Source organism: Lithobates pipiens, unplaced genomic scaffold (assembly GCF_037356315.1).
Source record: "Lithobates pipiens isolate NorthernLeopardFrog02 unplaced genomic scaffold, aLitPip1_a1.2 Scaffold_8, whole genome shotgun sequence".
Classification (NCBI taxonomy): domain Eukaryota; kingdom Metazoa; phylum Chordata; class Amphibia; order Anura; family Ranidae; genus Lithobates; species Lithobates pipiens.
The window spans coordinates 491,463,227-491,483,871 of record NW_027507903.1 but is presented as its reverse complement, the minus strand read 5'-3'; the positions used below and the strand labels follow the sequence as shown (position 1 = coordinate 491,483,871).

The 20,645-nt window shown below is 41.4% G+C and overlaps 1 protein-coding gene across 1 annotated transcript in view; it reads right to left on the bottom strand.

Moving 5' to 3' along the window:
* ITPR2 (inositol 1,4,5-trisphosphate receptor type 2) overlaps nt 1-20,645 on the bottom strand; it is a 482,081-nt gene that overhangs the window by 380,321 nt on the left and 81,115 nt on the right. The window contains exon 3 of the mRNA XM_077469087.1: nt 1,717-1,832. Within this exon, the coding sequence (XP_077325213.1) occupies nt 1,717-1,832 (116 nt within the window). The remainder of the gene's footprint in view (nt 1-1,716; nt 1,833-20,645) is intronic.

Genomic DNA, 20,645 nt, shown 5'->3' with positions numbered 1-20,645 from the left:
AGGGAAGCTGGTCAGAGTTGATAGGAAGGTGGATGGAGCCAAATACAGGGCAATCTTAGAAGAAAACCTGTTAGAGTATGCAAAAGACCTGAGACTGGGCCAGAGGGTCACCTTCCAGCAGGACAACAACCCAGCCAAAGCTACAATGGAATGGTTTAGATCAAAGCATATTCATGTGTTAGAAAGGCCCAGTCAAAGTCCAGACCTAAATCCAATTGAGAATCTGTTTCAAGACTTGAAAATTGCTGTTCACAGATGCTCTCCATCCAATCTGACAGAGCTTGAGCTATTTTGCAAAGAAGAATGGGCAAAAATTTCACTCTGTAGATGTGCAAAAGACATGTAGTAGAGACATTCCCAAAAAGACTTAGAGCTGTAATTGCAGCGAAAGATGCTTCTAACAAAGTATTAAATCAGGGGGCTGAATACAAACACTTTTCACATATCTATTTGTAAAAAATGTGGAAAACTGTTTATCACTTTCCTTCCACTTCACAATTATGTGCCAATTTGTGTTGGTTAATCACATAAAATCCCAATAAAATACATTTACTTTTTTGACTGTAAAATGACAAAATGTGGAAAATTTCAAGGGGTATGAATACTTTTTCAAAGTACTGTATACATACACTATATTAGGTACACCTGTTCAATTACTTGGTAACACAAATTGCTAATCAGCCAATCACATGGCAGTAATTCAATGCATTTAGGCATCTAGACGTGGTGAAGACCACTTGCTAAAGTTAAAACCGAGCATAAGGCCCCTTTCACACTGGAGCGCTTTGCAGGCGCTACAGAGCTAAAAATAGCGCCTGCAAAGCGCCCTAAAATAGCCACTGCTGTCTCTCTAGTGTGAAAGAGGTCCATATAGTGAACTTGGTGTTGAGTTAATCCCTTTACTGTCAACACAGAGGACAAGGGGGCTCTCTTTATGCCTAGAGGAAAAGAGATCTCCAAATATGGAAAGGTTTCTTCACAGTAAGAGCTGTGAAAATGTGGAATAGGCTTCCTCCAGAGGTGGTTCTGGCCAGCTCAGTAGATTGCTTTAGGAAAGGCCTGGATTCTTTCCTAAATGTACATAATATAACTGGGTACTAACATTTATAGGTAAAGTTGATCCGGGGAAAATTCGATTGCCTCTCGGGGGATCAGGAAGGAATTTTTTCCTCTGTTGTAGCAAATTGGATCATGCTCTGCTGGGGTTTTTTGCCTTCCTCTGGATCAACTGTGAGTAGAGGATTGTGTATATGGGATTGTATATAATTTTTTTATTTTATTTTTTATTTTTATGGTTGAACTAAATGGACTTGTGTCTTTTTTCAACCTGAGCAACTATGTAACTAGGTAACTATGTAGCCCTTGGTCCCTTTAACACTCTCCCCAAGTTTGGTGTACATGTCACTTATGGTTGGGGAGCAGTGCCATGTAAATTTACATGCATTGAGAAGTGAAAAAGGTATTGCTTCACTTTAAGTACATTTTCGTTTTACATACATGCTCTAGTAGTCCCATTGTGTACTTAAAGTGAGCTTCAGAAGGCAGGGGCCAGGGATGTGATGTCAGAGAGAAAAGCTAGATTGCGGCAAGTACACACTATAGAAGGATATGCTTTGTTCAATTCATATTTCAGAGGTTTACAACCACTTTAAATCAAAAAATTTCTAATAAAAAAACATTAAAAAAAACTTTAAATCTTAAAATTCAACGACTCACCTGAAGTTTCTTTAGAAGAGCGGCTTCTGTGTTGTTCCCTTGTTTTGCCTGTTTAGCTTTCCAGAATTGCTTCTGTGCGGAGTACCTGCTCATAGGACACACCTTGAACAGACAGTCTGCAAGAAAAGATTCAAAGTAAATATTATCATCTTCTAATTAAACAGCTACAAATGAGAGAGAAATAGGAAGAAGGACCTCAGGCTAAAGATTAATGCCTAACTCCAGCCAATTTTTTTTTAGCTTTGAATAGAATAGAGAAAAGTTAAAGTCTAATGCCAAGCTTAATTATAAAGGGAGCCCCGGCCAGTGTTTAAAGTAAAAAAAGAAGCTCTGGCTGTGATACTCATATCCGCTCCAGTACTCTCCCCTGCAGTACCTAAAGATTTGCATATTCTGCCTCTTTGATACCTTCCGGTGCTTGGGGAATCCTTTCTCTTACATTACATGTTTTTTTAAACATAAAACAGATTGTTTAGTAAAAAAACAAGTAAACCACCAGATGGAAAATACCCACAGCCATTATAACTTTCCTTAACATGTTTCTGTACATGCTATCTATCCATCAATGTATCAAAACAAATCCTACTAACTAAAAGCATCTGGGGATCTCGCCTCCAGGCATGGTACTTTATTAAAGCTCCACATGATTATACTCCAAGTGCTAATCTCTTTTTCCACACAAAGCTGACATGCACAATACAGCTTAGTGTGACTTACACATGATCGGACTGTCCGGTGGCCTTAGTCCAGTGGACAATCTGCCGGACTTTGCAGCGGAGGTCCGCCAGACTTTCCAAATGAACGGACTTGCCCACACACGGAGTAAAGTCCGCCCACACTCGGCAAGATTGACACCTTAGCCCCGCCGCCTGGTATAGCTTTTAAGGGAAAGCACCTACTGCGAAAAAAACAGCATGGGGGTCCCCCCAAAGTCCATACCAGACCCTTATCCGAGCACGCAGCCCAGCCGGGAAATGCTGGGACTGTGACATTATAAGGGGCGGGGTCACCATGTGACATCACCCGGTGACTGTGCCCCTTATGCCTATATAAGTCGCCACGCAACGTGTCCCCAGCATTACAGCGGGAGAGAGCGTTGTGTCAACATCGGAATAAAAGAAGAAGGAAGAAGAAGAAGATGAAGGAGAAAGCTGGGCACTTCTGCTAACAAAAGAGCAGAAGATAGTGGAGGAGCCCGGCGAGAAGAACCGGAAAGCACGGAGAAGTTGGAAGAAGATCCCCAAAGTCAGAAGAAGACCCCCGCACGGCAACGACAACGAAGGAGAAAGCCAGGCTCCTCCGCTAGCAAAAGAGCAGCAAAAGAGCAGAAGATAGCGGAGGAGCCCAGCAAGAAGACCCCCAAAGTCGGAAGAAGACCCCCGGAGCTGCCTAATAAACTACTTTAAAAACCTGTGTTGTGTGTTTTTTTATTGACACTTTTTCCCTCCAGGTGACTGGGTAGGGGTACGATGTACCTCATACTCATTCACATAGGGTGGGGGGCCGGGATCTGGGGGCCCCCTTATCAAAGGGGGCTCCCGGATTCCGATAAGCCCCCCTGCCTGCAGAACCCGACAACCAACGGCCAGGGTTGTCGGGAAGAGGCCCTTGTCCTCATCAACATGGGGACAAGGTACTTTGGGGTGGGGCCCCCCTTCCCCAAAGCACCCACCCCCCGTGTTGAGGGTATGCGGCCTGGTACAGCTCGGGGGCGTCCTCGCTTGTCCCCACCAGCTTTCCTGACTGGCTGGGCTGCATGCCCGGATAAGGGTCTGGTATGGACTTTGGGGGGACCCCCACACCGTTTTTTCGGCTTAGGGGCTTCCCCTTAAAAGCCATACCAGGCGATGGGGCTAAGGTGTCAATCTCGCCGATGTGGGCGGCGAGATTGACTTCCTTCTATAGTCCTGTTGTACCTGAAGTCATGTTCAAAATGAACAGACTTTACTCCGTGTGTGGGCAAGTCCGTTCATTTGAAAAGTCCGATGGACTAGCACACAGACGAGGGGATTGTCCGCCGGAAAGCCGAGTCTGGCGGACAATTTTGAGTCAAGTCTTCTTTCAAAGTCCGCTGGACTTTTGGGAAGAAAAAGTCCTCCGGGGGCCCACACACGGTCGAATTGTCCGCTGGATAGTCCGATCGCGTGTACACAGCATTAATGGCACTCAACCCTGGGCTCCGACACACAAGCATCAAAATCCAATGGCCGGGCCTCACCTAGGAGTTTCCAACACCAATCATCGATCAGAACACATTCCAAAACAACTGTGCATCCATGCCAAACTCCCATTCATCACCTATTCCTATACAGAGGACATGTCGCCCAATTAGAAGCTACTTTATGACCTATTGGAACATGTTCAGCGATGCTCAAGATGTCTAATTAAGTGAAATAGAAGAACAGCCCTTGTATTAGTCAAAGAAGTTTTCAGAGATCCTGAAAACTATGGGAAGGTCAACCAATAACTTTCTGAGGGCCCCATCCTGTTCTTGGGCAACCCAAAAGTAGATTAACATGTTTAACATCAATTTGAAAGTTATTTCCTGACGGGCGGCTTATTGTGTTATTTGCTGTACTCTGTACATAAACTGTATCTAATCAGCTCCTTCAGCTGCTCTATTCCCATGTCACATCAAAGGAACCCCCAGCCTCTGTTATACATTACCAGCATTTTTCTTAGATATGATATAAACCATCCTACGGTTAAATGATTGCAATGATGTCCCACAGTAACAAGCCAAATAATGTTCTTATACAGAAACAAAGATCTTTATTCAGCCAACCGCTTTGCTTCTTTTTTTAACTTTGGATAGGATGGAGAAGGGCGAAAACCTGAGTCCGATAATGTAAAGGGGTGGAGGATGGAACCACAGTGAGGGACACAGGCATCCCACACCCGAAAGAGTCAAATGGCGAAGAGGTTTACTATGGTTAATGGTTCTGTTCTGTTAAATATACCATTAAAAGTGTTTTGTAATTTGTTTGATAGGTGCAAAACTGTTGATCCTGCCAGAAAGTGTATCACCCGATAACTTCTTGTGCTGTCTGCCTGTGTTGTACTCTTAACAGTAAAAAAAAAAAAAAAAAAAAAAAAGGTATGGTGCTAACTCAAACACAAATAAAAATAATCACCAAAACATAAATCAATAATCATCAAAGAAAAATATCCAATCCACAGTAGATAGCTTCAATAATGTGACAATTCCATAAGGTATGATAGAAAAGTCCTCACAGACTATTCCAATCATCCTGATTAAAACATAAAGTGCAGTAGCCGATTAGTCTTTTAACCTTGCTCCACCTTCAACCACGTGTGAGAATGAAATGCAAACTGCGCGTCCGCCCGTATTGACGTTACGTCCGGCTTGCTGGTTCCTATCTCGGTGCTTTGGAACGCATGCCGCTCTCTGGAGAGATAGCAAGTGCATTCAGTTGGCTGTACATGTTGGTGCTGACTTACAGCACCCATAAATGTAAGTGCGCATTTTTTAGATACCTGTTGGAATTGCCTTTTTAATAAACATACTGCACTATGATTTCCAATATGCTTCTTTCAAGCCTTTTATATAAGATCAATTTAAGGAGACACCTCTGGGGCTGAGAACCATCCCTTTCATATACAATTGTGCTCATAAGTTTACATACCCTTGCAGAATTTATGATTTATTGGCCATTTTTCAGAGAATATGAACGATCACACAAATTTCTTTGACTCATGGTTAGATTTATTATCAATCAACAGTGTTTACATTTTTTAAATCATAATCAACAGAACTACCCAAATGACCCTGATCAAAAGTTTACATATCCTGGTGATTTTGGCCTGATAACATGCACACAAGTTGACACAAAGGGGTTTGAATGGCTATTAAAGGTAACCATCCTCACCTGTGATCTGTTTGCTTGTAATTATTGTGTGTGTATAAAAGGTCAATGAGTGTCTGGACTCCCAACAGACCCTTGCATCTTTCATCCAGTGCTGCACTGACGTTTCTGGATTCTGAGTCATGAGGAAAGCTAAAGAATTGTCAAAGGATTTTTAGGAAAAGGTAGTTGAACTGTATAATACAGGAAATGGATATATAAAAAGATATCCAAGGAATTGAGAATGACAATCAGCAGTGTTCAAACTCTAATCAAGAAGTGGAAAATGAGGGGTTCTGTTGAAACCAAACCGTTGTCAGGTAGACCAACTAAAATTTCAGCCGCAACTGCCATTGTTTGGGATGCACAGAAAAACCCACAAATAACTTTAGGAGAAATACAGGACTCTGAAAACATGTGGTGTGGCTGTTTCAAGATGCATAATATGGAGGCACTTGAAGAAAGATGGGCTGCATGGTAGACTCGCCAGAAGAAATCCATTACTATGCAAATGCCACAAAGTATCCCACTTACAATACACCAAACAGCACAGAGACAACCCTCAAACCTTCTGGCACAAAGTCATTTGAAGTGATGAAATCAAAATTTAGCTTTTTGGCCACAACCATAAATTCTCCATTTGGAGAGGAGTCAACAAGGCATATGATGAAAGGTACACTATTCCTACTGTGAAACATGGAGGTGGGTCGCTGATGTTTTGGGGATGTGTGAGCTACAAAGGCACAGAAAATTTGGTCAAAATTGATGACAAGATGAATGCTGTATGTTATCAAAAAATACTGGAGGAACAATTACGTTCATCAGCCAGGAAGCTGCGCATGGGACGTACTTGGACATTCCAACACATTATTGAACTACCTACTGTGGATTGGATATTTTTGCTTAAAGATTATTGATTTATGTTTTGGGAAATATTTTTGATTGTATTTAAGTTAGTGCCATACCTTTTTATCGCCAATTTTTTTTCACATGTAAGTGGCTTATTCTACTTTGAGGGGGGCAGCTGCACACACGGAATTTTATTATTCTTTGTCGCCACTACTTGTCATTTAATTATTCACTCAGTTTAAGGCTCGGTTCACACAGGGGCGACTTGTCCAGACGACTTCGCCGCCTGACAAGTAGCGCCCCGTTCTGTACTACGGAACCGTTCTAATAGGAGCGACTCGAGTCGCTCCGACTTAGAAAAAAGGTTCCTGTACTACTTTTGCGGCGACTTGCATTGACTTCTATACAGAAGTCGTTTTGCAAGTCGCCGCTGAGGTTGCGGCGCTGCAAGTCGTGCCGCGTACTGTATGAACCGAGCCTTACAGTTACATTGTTTTCAGCTATCCATTTGGACTACAGAATTTATCCCCTCCTCTACATATGGAAAAGAGTAGAGTAGGAGGTGTTTGTAGTCCAAATTAGCCTAGATAACTGTATGCTTCTCCATAAATTTAGTACTGGCAGAATCACCCGATGAAATGAAAGCAGGAAATTCCCAAAAAGAAACACATTTTTTGTTTGTGGACTTAAATATTTTAAATAGTTACATAGACTTGTGTCTTTTTTCAACCAGACTATCTAGTTCAATCAATAAAAGGGACCCCCCCCCAAAAAAAAAAAAAATATATCATACAATCCTATACCAAATTGATCCAGAGGAAGGCAAAATCCCCAGCAAAGCATAATCCAATTTGCTCCAGCAGGGGAAAAAAATTCCTTCCTGATCCCCCGAGACGCAATTCAATTTTCCCTGGATCAACTTTACCTATAAATCACCATACACACGATCAGATTTTCTGCTAATTTTTGTCTTCAGATTTACCAAAACCATATAATATGAAGTCAAACCTTAGGAGTTTCAATTTGTATGCAATCAGACAGGCCCTTGTACTACATGGTTTTGGTAAATCTGAAGACAAAAATCAGCAGAAAATCTTATAGTGTGTATGGGGCTTAAAGTGGTTGTAAACCCTTACAAACCACTTTGACCTACAGGTAAGCCTAGATTAAGGCTTACCTGTAGGTCCAAGCAATATCTCCTAAACCTATACGGTTTAGGAGATATTTGCCTGAAGACAGGCACCGCTGTCTACGGCGCATGCGCCGTAGACAGCGGCGCGCATGCGCACTGAACGCGGCAGTTCCAAAAATGGAGCTGCCGCATTTGTCGACTCCCGTGCGCATGCGCGGGAGTGACGTCATCGCGGCTTCGCCGAATGACAGTGGCGGAGCTGCGAGACGCCACAAGCGAGATGGATGCGGCGGACTACAGGGGACAGCGCGACTTCGCTGGCTCCTGTGTCAGGTAAGTGACACATAATGGGCTACTAATGCGATGCATAGTAGTCCATTATGCTTTACCTTTGCAGGGAAAAAAAGAGGAAGTAAACTCATCAGGGTTTACTTCCTCTTTAAATGTTAGTATCCAGTTATATTATGTACATTTAGTAAAGAATCCAGTCCCTTTTTAAAGCAATCTACCGATCTGGCCAGAACCAGCTCTTGAGGGTGTCTATTCCACATTTTCACAACTCTTACCGTGAAGAAGCCTTTCCATATTTAAAGATTAAATATCTTTTCCTCTAGCTGTAAATAGTGCCACTTTGTCCTCTGTGATGACCTTAAAGTGAATAACTCAACACCAAGTTCACTATATATATATTTGTACATGTTGATCATATCCCCCTTTAATCTCCTCTTCTCAAGAGAGGATGAATTCAGTTCCTCCATGCCTCTTATCAGTTTGGTTGCCCTTCTCTGCACTTTCTCCAGTTCCCCGATATCCTTTTTGAGAACTGGTGCCCAAAACTGAACTGCATATTCCAGATGAGGTCTTACTAATGATTTGTACAGGGGCAAAATGATCTCTCTCTCTCTGGAGTCCATACCTCTCTTAAAGGAGTTGTATACATTAAGATAAAAAGCCTTCTGTGTGCAGCCCCTTACACTTACCTGAGGTCCCTCTCTGTCCAGCGATGTCCACGAGTGTCTCAGCCTTCTGCGATTCTCCCTCATGATTGACTGAGACACTGCAGCGGCAGCATTGCTGTCAATCAAAGTCAGCTAGCCAATCAGGAGCATGTCTGAATGGACACATAGAGCTGTGACTTGGCTTGGGTGCCCCCATAGCAAGCTGCTTCCTCTGGGGGCACTGAACAGGAGGCAGGGGCCAGAATCACAGAAGAGGGACCCAAGAAGAGGAGGATTCAGGCTGCTCTGTGCAAATTCACTGCAACAGAGGAGGTAAGTATAAAATGTTTGTTATTTTTATAGGGGGGAAAAACAAGACTTTACAATCTCTTTAATACAAGAAAGGACTTTGGAAAGCACAGATTGGCATTGCATGCTATTATTAAGCCTATGATCTACCAAATATGCTTAGAGCTGTTTCCTCTTAATGTTTATGTCCACTTAAATGCAGCCACTAAACCTATGGACTGGCAAGCTTCAATATTTAAAAAAAAAATTGGGGGGGGGGGGGGGAGTGGTTAGATACGCTTTAGCACTTTAGAGTCTTGACATGGCCTGTTTAACCCATTTAAACAGCTGATTGACGGCCCATTATCTATGCAGTGCTGTTTATGAAAAAAATTGTTGGGTGGCCATTTCACCTATCATTAGAAGGCTCAGTATACAGAGACACTGTACAGAGCCAATCTGAGAGGCTAGGTAGCGTGATTGCATCCTCCGTCACTTACATAGGGATTGTTTTTTTTAACCGTTTCATGACCTTTACATGCTCCCATGCTGTCTGTGGTGACCTAGATATCCATTACATTTGAACATTAAACCCTTCATCTCCATCCAGCCACTGTATGTGACCATTAAAGCTGTAGCACCATTGTATTCTACTGGTATTCTACTGGTGGGGGGGGGGAGGGTAAGTGGAGCCTTCCTGGCTGGCAAAATACAATGATTACTGCTAGTGGCTATAGTCGCCAGCAGTAATCTCATGTAGACAAATCCGACATGCTGGTTGATCGACATGCTGGCCGATTGCTCGCCTTAGTTACAAACAGCCTGCCCATACATACATTAAAATTCAGTCAGTCCCTGCTGAACTGGCTGAATTTCGATCTACATATGGCCGGCTTAACCCTGTTACTTCTTCCTTCCTCTCTAGGGCACTGTACAAGCTCCGTGTCTACCCCCTTGTTGGCAGCATGTTTTTCGCAAAAAATTAGATCACCTAGTTGTATCTACTTTCCAAAAAAGGTGGTGGTGGTGGTGGTGGTAGGGGTGGGTTGGGGTGTTGTACTGTCCTGACATTTTTATTTTAACAGAAAGTAAGGGGAAACATTTTTTCACTTTTTTTTTAAATAATATATGGTACATTCAATTTGAGGTTTAAACATACGTACTCCCATAGTAAAAAGAACAAATGTTTATGACATTGATTTCAGTATACACACAGAGAAATAGGAAGATGTTTCAGAGTGGTCAGAACATAGTTTAAGTGTAGGAAGATAACAGATCCACTTTTACTAGAGTAATTACTATTGTAGTTTTTCACTATGAATTGGTAGAGACAATGCAATAGGATGCTTTTATCAATACTATGAAATCTTTTTACCTTTACATTGTTGCATGACAGAGTACTTGTTAGTGAAACTATCACAGCCCTGAAAACTGAAAAATGCCATAGTAATGAAGGGGTATTACAGGCTGGTGCTCAAGTGATTAAAGTTTATACGGGACTATAAACATTGGGTTTATCTACGTCAACAAGTTACACTCTGTCTTTGCAGATGCTTACATACATATATGTTTCCCAGGGAGCCTTGTCTGAAATCTATCTTTCTTCATTTATCCCCTTTCCACAAATAATCAAAGTATATTCAATATGATATGTACATCAGGGGTGCTCAACCCGTGGCCCATGTGCCCCTCAGAGCCCGTCTGATGGAACCCACAGCCTCAAACTAGGGAAGCACATGCCCATGCTCTGGGATGGCGGGCTGTCAATCCCAAATCGTGGTCAATGGGTTGCCGATCAGCCATTCCAGGGGGCTGGTTTACATCTGCAGTTAGGGGGCTCAGGACAGTAAGGGCTGGTTTACATCTGCAGTTAGGGGACTCAGGACAGTAAGGGCTGGTTTACATCTGCAGTTAGGGGGCTCAGGACAGTAAGGGCTGGTTTACATCTGCAGTTAGGGGACTCAGGACAGTAAGGGCTGGTTTACATGTGCAGTTTAGGGGCTGGTAACACCCCATAGTTCACTGTGGCTTGCGACTGGTCACCCAATCACTCTGCTGTACATCATTTGAATGCCTGTGTCTAAATGGTGCACAATGTGTGAATTAATCTACTAACCACTGGCACCGGTACTCTTTAAACAATTGCTGCTTTATGATGGTTTATTTGTTCTTTGTTTTGTTTCACCCGTTCCAAAGGCTGGCCACCTTGATTTGACTTTGTGGTTTAGCTGACATTGTAAGTGAATTTACTATAAATATTATTGCCGGGTAATGAGTTTTATTGTGCAGTTATTAAACGTAAATGCTCCTTTCTGAATTCTAGTTGTGCTTGATGTTACATTCTAAAGGGATATAGTAGCATATGGTAAAATGTATGTCCAGCTCAAAATCTTTTTCCTAGTTTTGGATTTAGTGGGGAAGGATTACAATCCCTGTCATGTTTTTACTGCTACTGGCATATCTCCCAACCACTCTGGATTCAGTGGGACCATCCTGAGATTTCAATCAAATCCCGGTGTCCTGCAAAACCAGGCTGAATTCTGGAGCCCAGTGTTGGAACAAATTGTTCATTGCCTCAGCAGTTACCAGTTGCTAAGCAGTCCCTGACTATTTTAATGAAGGTCTTCTTTAAGGTAGGCTCAAACCAAGTGTTTGTTCTCTGTCTTTTAACAATGTGCACAATATCATGTGTATTGTGCTGAGGTTTATGTGTGTCTGTGAGACTCTTGCTTGTGGCGCAACAATCAAAGCATATTTTATAGGTACAATAAAGCCCTGGTTTTGTTTAACCATGCCCTTTAAGTCTCTCCCACGGTTAACAACTTGGCCATACTCACTTTTTCCTCAATTCCTACAGCTGAGGCACAAGCCAAATGGCCATACAGTCTTACCAGAGGCAATCGTGTCCATTTACAAAACTTCTTTTTAAGTATATGCAGGGTGATTGTGGGACAGCCCCTATTTTGTAGATCACTAAACTGGCTCAATACCCCCACTGTGGGCTCTAGGGTGACAGCAGTGAATTTTTTATTCCGTACTTATATTTGTATATCTGTAGACTCCTGAAGAAGCGGAACAACCTTTCAAGAAATGCATCAAGTGGGATTGTTATTCTTACCACTTTAATCGAGAATTATAGAATATTTTTGGTCATGTACTCATTTACAGAGCCTTGAAAAAGTATTCATACCCCTTGAATTTTTTCACATTTTGTCATGTTATCACAGTGCAGTATCAGTATCATAAGTCAGACTGAATAAGGAAACAGACACTGTATGATAAGGATGCTTGCAATTAACCAAAGAATTGTATGTGCGACTCAAAAATAAATGTTATTACCAAGCAGTATTGTGTAAGGCTCCATTTATTTTTTATTTAGAGGCTCTGAAGCTATGCTGAAAGAATGCTACTGTAATAGTAACAGTGTGGCCAGGTTAGGCTCAGACAACCATCCAATCCATAACTTTTTGGGGCACCCCTTATGTTTGTATACCAGCTTCTTCCTAGTGAGAATAGTATTGGACTGAGAAAAATGTTGGTTGGTTAGGGAAAGTCAGTTTTGTACAAACAGTTTTCCTGCTAAGAAGAGTAATCTGATGGCCAGTAATAAAATATCAGGCCAAAATTGCTCTGCACTTAAAGTGTTACTAGAACCCAGGACCCTGCATTCACTATAACTGGTCTCTCACAGTACACAGAACATAAGGCTTGTAGGAGGAGTTTTCATTTTTCTCTGACTGTTCTATGATGCTGCATGACCCCTGACCCTCTGCCTGGACAGTGCTGGTTGATCCTGTGCTGATCACATGCACCCCCCCCCCCCCACAAAAAAAACCTCTCTAGCAATACACACCAAACTGAGCAAGTGCAGAGTGACCCCAAGAGATGGATTGGGGAATGTTAAACAAGGGGAGGATCGGAGAAGACAGGATCAAAAAGACTTTTTACACAATGTTTAGCATTAATCCCTTAAATTCCACAGCGAGTATGACAAGCATTCTTTACTGCATATACAGATTGATTTTAATGTTGTGGGTTTAGTAACACTGTAATTTTATATTGCTTATACACCTTAATATGGTAGCGCAGTCAGAGAAGAAGGGTGAAACAGAAACATCAAATTCAATAAAAATTTATAATAAATTATAAATCTGAGTCAAGGAACCTTATTACACAGATGAAATGTAAGGCCTCTTGGACACTGGTATCTAAAAACTCACGCATTTTAGGTATACAGCCTTTTTTTACTGATGTAAACGAATATCATTGTCTTCAACATGCCTGTACACAGCGTATAAATCAATAAAAAAAATACAGAAATCTGAGTTTCCAGTCAGTGTTTTACACGCATACGCATAGGTGTACAATATACCCCTTAATAAAATACTGCATTTTGGGATGTAGAATTAATTTTAGTAACGCCTAAAATTTCACCCAGGAATACTTGGAAACCATGGCTAACAAAAGCAAGGAAAATGATACTGGCGGCCATGACATAGGTCAAACAGAAAATGTGAAGCTTTTATATGTACTTCACGATTCTATGCATCAACTGAACAAAGTATGAACACCCTGGATCACACACTACACGTCCTCCAACTTTGACTGGCTACTGCTGACTTTTTAGCGAGTCGTGGAATGGCATGGTCTTGCAGTCAGGTCTCCCTGGGCACCTCCCAACCTCTGCTCCCCTTTCTCTTGCATCCCTTCACACTTCCCCTACTTTGATTTACACCAGCTCTCATGTCTAGGCCTAGTCATAATAACTAGTATAACCAGTCCTCTCATTGTACATCCTCAGTGGTCAACACTAAATTGAACATCCTCGGTGGTCAACACTAAATTGTAAATCCTCGCTGGTCAACACTAAATACAGTAAAACCTTATAAAAGGAGTATAATAGAGAAGAGAGGCGCCTCTAATGTCCTGTACACACGATTGGACTGTCTGACAACAAAACCATGGATTTTTTTCCAAAGGATGTTGGCTCAAACTTGTCCTGCATACACACGGTCACACAAATGTTGTCGGAAATTCCAAACGTGAGAACGCGGTGACGTACAAGACGTACGACGAGCTGTGAAAAAGGAAGTTTAATAGCCAGTGCGGCTCCTTTTGCTTGATTCTGAGAATGCGTGAGCTTTTGTGCGTCTGACTTGTTGACACAATCGGAATTTCTGACAACAAAATGAAGATGGCGGAAAATTTGAGAACCTGCTCTCAAACATTTGTGTGTGGAAATTCCAACAGCAAATGTTCGATGGAGCATACACACGGTCGGACTTTCCGACAACAAGCTCACATCGATCATTTCCCGTCGGAAAGTCTGATCGTGTGTACGCGGCATTAGAGTAGCAATATGGTTACATTTAATGAAGGTACAACATTTAGCAACTCACATGGTTGATGATAAAAAGAGGCACATCTAAGTATGCATCTGGGGTAAAGCTGTGCACATAGACCATCCTTCAATAAATGTAACCATATTGCTACAATAAGAAGCGCCTCTCTTCTCTTTTATACTCAGTTGTGACATGACGCTACTTGAATATCAAGACATTGCTCATTTATTGAGTCAAATTTTTGTATTTTTTTATTTTGCCTGTCTTGCAAAACACTCTCAGACCAAGTTACTCTCAATCCAAGGTTTTACTGTACAGGCTCATTGCACTATATAGAAAGGATTAGTTGGCAACTGCATACTGTGAATGTATTAGAGGTTTGAGAAATTTTGACTGTGCCAGTTAGTTCAGCTATGTGTAACTAATTGTTACTATTTGCCTGTATTGTTCCTTCAATCACTAGTTATACTGGAATCTATTCCATGTAGTGCTCTACTATACAATTACAATCAATAACATTTATAGCAACAGAAAAATAATGGGAACTGGGTTTGTGTAATCATATAAAACAAAAAGCCAATGTGTTTTGGGGAGTCCAGGAGCCCCCCCTTTATCAGGGCTTAAACAGCAAACTCTTAAAAAGGATGCACAGGGGGTTATTTACTAAAGGAAAATCCAATTTGCACTTCAAGTGCACTTGGAAGTAAAGTTGCTGTAGATACGAGGGGGACATGCAAGGGAAATAAAAAAAAGCTTGCACATGATTGGATGATAAAATCAGCAGAGCTTCCCCTCATTTCAGATCTACCCCTTAGATTTAGAGAGACTGCACTTCCAAGTGCATTTTCAGTGCAATTTCAAGTGCACTTGCAGTGAAAAGTGGATTTGCCTTTCGTAGACAACCCCCAAAGTCTGCGGCAGGAGATGGAGAGTTCATTAAACAGACAAACAGCAAAGGTGTTGTCAGGATTACAGGAAAATTTGTATTTGAAAGATTTATAAACCAACTATCGGCAGCAGCCTCCCAGAGAGAGCTTGCGGAGCACTTTACATCTCACTACTAAATAACTTAAAATGCAAATGGCGTGTACTTCCAGAAAGAAGGAGACATGTACTTGCATTCAACCTAAAATGAATATATGTAAATGTTTGATATCCAGGCAAATTATAAGTGCTTAATAACTGAATAAACTATTAACTTGAAAGGGCTAACAGGATTATCTTCAAAGAATTTTGATAACAGTCATTTATACAGTAAATATTGAGTGCAAATTGTGCTTTCCTGGCTGAACAGTGTGTGAAAACATTTTGTGTTTGTTTCACAAAGAAAAAAAAAAATAATAATAATAATAATTAATGACCTCAAACTTTTCTTAAGAATCTTAAGAGGAAGTTTGGTCTATTTGCTAAATTTGTTAAAGTGACTCTGTAACCATAGTAAAAAAAAGAAAAGAAAAAAAAGCATAAAATTGTAAATATGCAGCTTAATACCTACCATTCTGGTGGGTGGTAAGTTGCTGTGGCCCTTACAGTGGTTTCTCCCATGTTGCAGTGGCCTTTATAGTGGCTCCTCTTCCCCTCCCTGCACAGCAAGGGTCAAAGGCTGGTTAGGTCTCGGAGGTACAGGCATTGTTATATGCCCTATCCCCCACTCTGACGGGTTCCAGCACTGTCCTCTTCTCCCCAAAACTCTGGTCTGTGGGCTATTATTCATGCATTGTTCATTGTGGGGGAGAGGGTGTGATCATGGCTGTGAGTGGATGGTGGAAGCCTGCTGGAGCACAGAAAAGATTCCTCCATCCACGCAAAGGAGGTGAATCCACTCTGCTGGGAGGTGGAGAGCGTGACATCACCACCCTGCCTCTCCGCCTCCTCCAATCGGAGAACACTTTGCATTCATTCAAAAAATGCAAACATTCTTTGAATGGTGCCTGTGCCGAGCGGCCAACCTTATGCGTTCACCTTGCAGCAGGGCAGCCTTTTTGCACGGGACCCAAAAGCTAGTGCAAATTACTGGAGTAGCGATGTCTACCTCAATGATTTCCAGTTTCCAGAGGCATTGGTCAGGTATGGTATATACATAGTTACATTGGTCCAAGCTGGATCAATGTAACTATGTATAAAATATCCATACCTGGAATGCATCTTTAAGTATCTCTCCATTTTCAGGCCCCACTATACATTAACCCTGTGCAGAGGCCCAACTATGAGGGTACATTTTTTTATAATTCTTTAAATGTTTTCTCTTAGAGCTTCAGGTTATGATGCGATCCAACACTTCCAGGGGGTTTTGGAAGGCTATGTCACCACAATGTTCTGTAGTAACATTGTAGCCAGTGAGAGGAACCACAGCACGTATGTCATATTGGATAACAGCGGCATCTGAAGTTTACCATGAAAGCAAAGCTTTAATTCCCAACAGACCAGTGAGAGGAACCACAGCACATATGTCATACTGGATAAGAGTGGCATCTGAAGTTTATCATGAAAGCAAAGATTTAATTCACAACAGACCAGATAGGAAAGTATTAAATCTTCCCCTTAAATGTTGGTTTAAATTAGATAAATTATAGGTGCATTAAAACAAGTTTTACAATTCCCTTTTATTTAAGAAGCAATTACAGCCTAACTAGAAAAGCCTGTCCCCTGCCATCATCTTACAGAGAAGGACCCTTGATCTTATTTGTAAGTAGTGGTCTCCCTGCAGAGGTCCAGTACTATACATTCCCCTCCTGAGTCCGAGCAGGAGCTTTCCAATCAATTGGAAGCAGGAGCTTTACTGATTGCACAGCTATAGGTCTTACCTGGCTAGTGGTCAGAAACTCAGTGCTATCCTCTATAGCAGTGGTCTAAAAACTGCGACCTTTTGCTTGCCCTTATCCTGCTTTTGGGGCACTATTCCTCCCACTGACATAAAAAATTCCTTCCACTGACACCAACAGTGGCAAACCATTCCACAAGCTGACACCAACAGTAGGTCATTTTTACTTCCAGTAATACCAATGATGGCGCACTATTCCTCCCACTGACCCAGCAATGGGGCATAATTCCTGCCATTGATGTGCACAATTAGGCACTGTTCCTAACACTAATACCAATGATGAGACACTATTTATCCTTCTACTGACTACACGCTCTATGTAATTTTTTTACTCCCATTAAAACTGAGCCATTTTATACTTCCACTGGCCACTCCAGCCCCCCTAAAGTCTGCAGGACAGTAAACCGGCCCATTATTTAGAGTCTTTGGAGACCCCTGCTCTATAATGTTGTCTCAAGGAGTCTAATTAGCCCCCCCAGTTCTTATTTTAAACTACAGAACAATTATTCTGTTGTGGATATGAAGAGAGTAGATTTAATTTAGTAGATTGGCAAAAGGCTGGCCAGGGTTGACCATTTTGTGTGGTTTAAGTTCACCAAATGCTGTGTGCGGTCAGCTTACAACAGAAAATAAGCAATTACCATAAGTAAATTTCTGGAAGATAAAGTTGTATTTTTTCTGTACTTACAGGGTCTTATTATACAGAAAGTAAAGGAAAATGTGCATGTTTTGCAAAGATGAACTGCATTATTTTTTTTTTCCTTTGACATATACTGTACTTTAACAAACTTCTTCCATAAGTCAATGCAACTACTATTTTCAAACTACACTAACCTAAGCAGCCAGATTTACCATTAACATGGTAAAATAAGGAAAAGTCTAATATCTGCTTGCCATAGCTGTGCGCACTTTGCATGGTTGTCGCATTTTGCACTGACCTAATAAATTATTTTGATTACTATATAACATTGGGAACAGTTAGAGAAAACGCCACTTCCTCTATTCCAAATAACTGCAACCAAGTTGTGTAATAAAACCATCAAATGCTGAGATCTGCTTGGAAGATTTTTTTTTTTCCAGTCCTATTACATAATTATAAAATGAGCATGTATCACCATTTTGGAAATGCATGCATTATAATATAGTGTGTGTGCACTGTTCATTACTTTGTGAAAATAAGTTAACACAATCTCTGCAGGGCACAAATGTATCTATATTTTGCAAATGTAAACACACTTTTTAAAATCCAATACAAGACATCTAGAGCAAAAAGCTCCAACAGCCCTCAGTTGATATGTACAGCACAATGGCTTAGTGGTTAAGCACTTGTTCCTTGCAGCACTGGGGTCTTCAGTTTGAAAACCAGCCAGAAAACTATCTGCATGAAGTTTGCATGTGCTTGTGTAGGTAGGGGTGCTACAGTTTCCTGCTATACTCTAAAGACACGCTAGTAGGTTCAAAGGCTCCTGTCTAAATTGCCCCTAGTATGTGTATGTATTCATGTGAGAAAAGGACATTAGAGTGTAAGCTCTTTGAGGACAGAGACTGTGTAAATTGTCAGCATACTATAACTACCTGTCATAAGTAACAAACCTTTACAGAAATGTCATCCTTTAACCACTTAAGGTTCGTCCTATAGCAGCTTTACTGCTACAGGATGACACTTCTGGGAAGGGGGACGCGCATGCACGCTGCTGACGGCTTGCTCCCACTGTCACAACATTCAATGAGCAGAGAGGCACAAGGCAGATCGCCATTCTGACAGGAGAGAAGAGATTAAATTTGTGTCCCTGCAAAAGGAATACATTTCATCTCTTCTCCTAGTAAAAGCACCTCCCATAGTGTAGTAAAACACTGGTTAGACACACAGTTAACCTTTTGATCGCCCCTGATGTAAAGGCTCTCTCTATGGCAGACCTTATTTTGGGCTTGTGAATAAGTATGATATCCATATTATTTATTTTACTACATGCTAAGTTATAGGTATGTTCATTTTTCTTCAGTTATAAAGAATACTAAATATAAATTTCCTGAGAACTTATATTGCCTTAAACTAAGGCATCTCCCTTCCGACTGTACACACCTATACGAAGAGGATGACAGGTATTATAAATATATATGCCCTATTTGTCCAAGGTAATTGTGCAGCGTGAATTTGAGTAAATAGTTCAACATAAGCAAACCATGAGCCACATTCCCTGGGTTTACCAGGGAAACAAGGATAATGAAACCACATATAAAAAGGATCAGGACCTTTTAAACATACACGAATTGGCTCTTTACAGCCATAGCAATATTTGTCAAAGAGCCTGAAGGATGAAATGCAAACCAGATTCTTGGAACCAGATTCTTTTGCTAAGTTTCCCCATGTGGATGCCAATCAGCATCTAGTTTGTCTCTATTAGACGAAAATTACTTAGTTTGCAGAGCAGTTATTTAAACTTGACTCCATAATAAATAGAAAAATGTTGGTCCATATACCAAGTTTTCTATATGCATGAAAGCTCTTAAAAATGCATTGGTTGATCAGATTACAAGCTATGTGGACACCCCTCCAAATTATTTGAGTTCAGGTGTTTCCAATGAAGGGTACTTTTAATGCTACAGCATACAAAGGCATTTTAGACAACTGTATAGTTCTGACCTTGCTCCCCTGTGTACAAAAACAGCCCTATAAAACATGGTTTGGCCAGTTTGGTGTAGACTAAAAGAACTTGAGTGGTCTGCACAGAACCTTGACCTCAACCCTACTGAATTCCTTTGGAATAAACTGGAATGCTGATCGTGAGCCAGGTCTTGTCCAGAACCAGTATCTGACCTCACAAACACTGGATGAATAGGCACAAATTTCCACAGACCCACTCCAACCTCTCATGGAAGACCTTTCCAGAAGAGTGGATGCTGTTAGAGCCCCGTCATATGGCAATCCCAGGATCGCTAGCCAGTCTTGTAAAAGTAAGACAGTTTTTAAACAAACAAATGCAACAGCTTTCTTCAGCCAGGCAGGAAACAAAACAGTCCACTCTTGGTACAAAAAAAATCAAACTTTCGGGCCACCTTCTTTAAAACTTGTCCTTTAACATGGTTAGTCAGTTTACCCCGTTTGCAACCAAAACAAATCCCCCTTAATGGCTGAAAATCCCTAAGTACTCAAAAACTGCATTCAAATTGTCCCCCATAAAGAGACCACAATTGAAAAACGGGAAACACACCTGCCTTCCAGGACTCATCCCTTATGTTTTGTACATATCCCCACTTTGCCTCGACGCGGGGATGTCAAAGGCAATGTGGGACACTTGGAGAGGGTATCGGCATTCTAATGTTGCTTCCCCAGCCGGTGTTTAACCATGAATTTGAACTCTTCTAAGGTCAGATGTGGTTCTGGTTACTTTAGTATTCGTGTGTCTGTTCTGTTTCATCCAGGTTAGAGAGGCATGGTCAGACACCAAATGAAACTTTCTGCCAAGGAGAAAATAGCGTATATCCACTAAGGAGTAATTTCTCTCACTATTGAGAAAGACTATTGTGTGTTCCTCCCCACTGATCTGTTGGGACAGTGCTGCGCTTTAAAGTGGAAGTCCATGCTAAAACTAAAATCTCTGCATCTATAGCTATCAACATTCTAACACTAACCTCTCTAGCCCTGAAAAGAAAATATCAGTATACGTACCTTTTTGGAAGCCGCTCAGACCC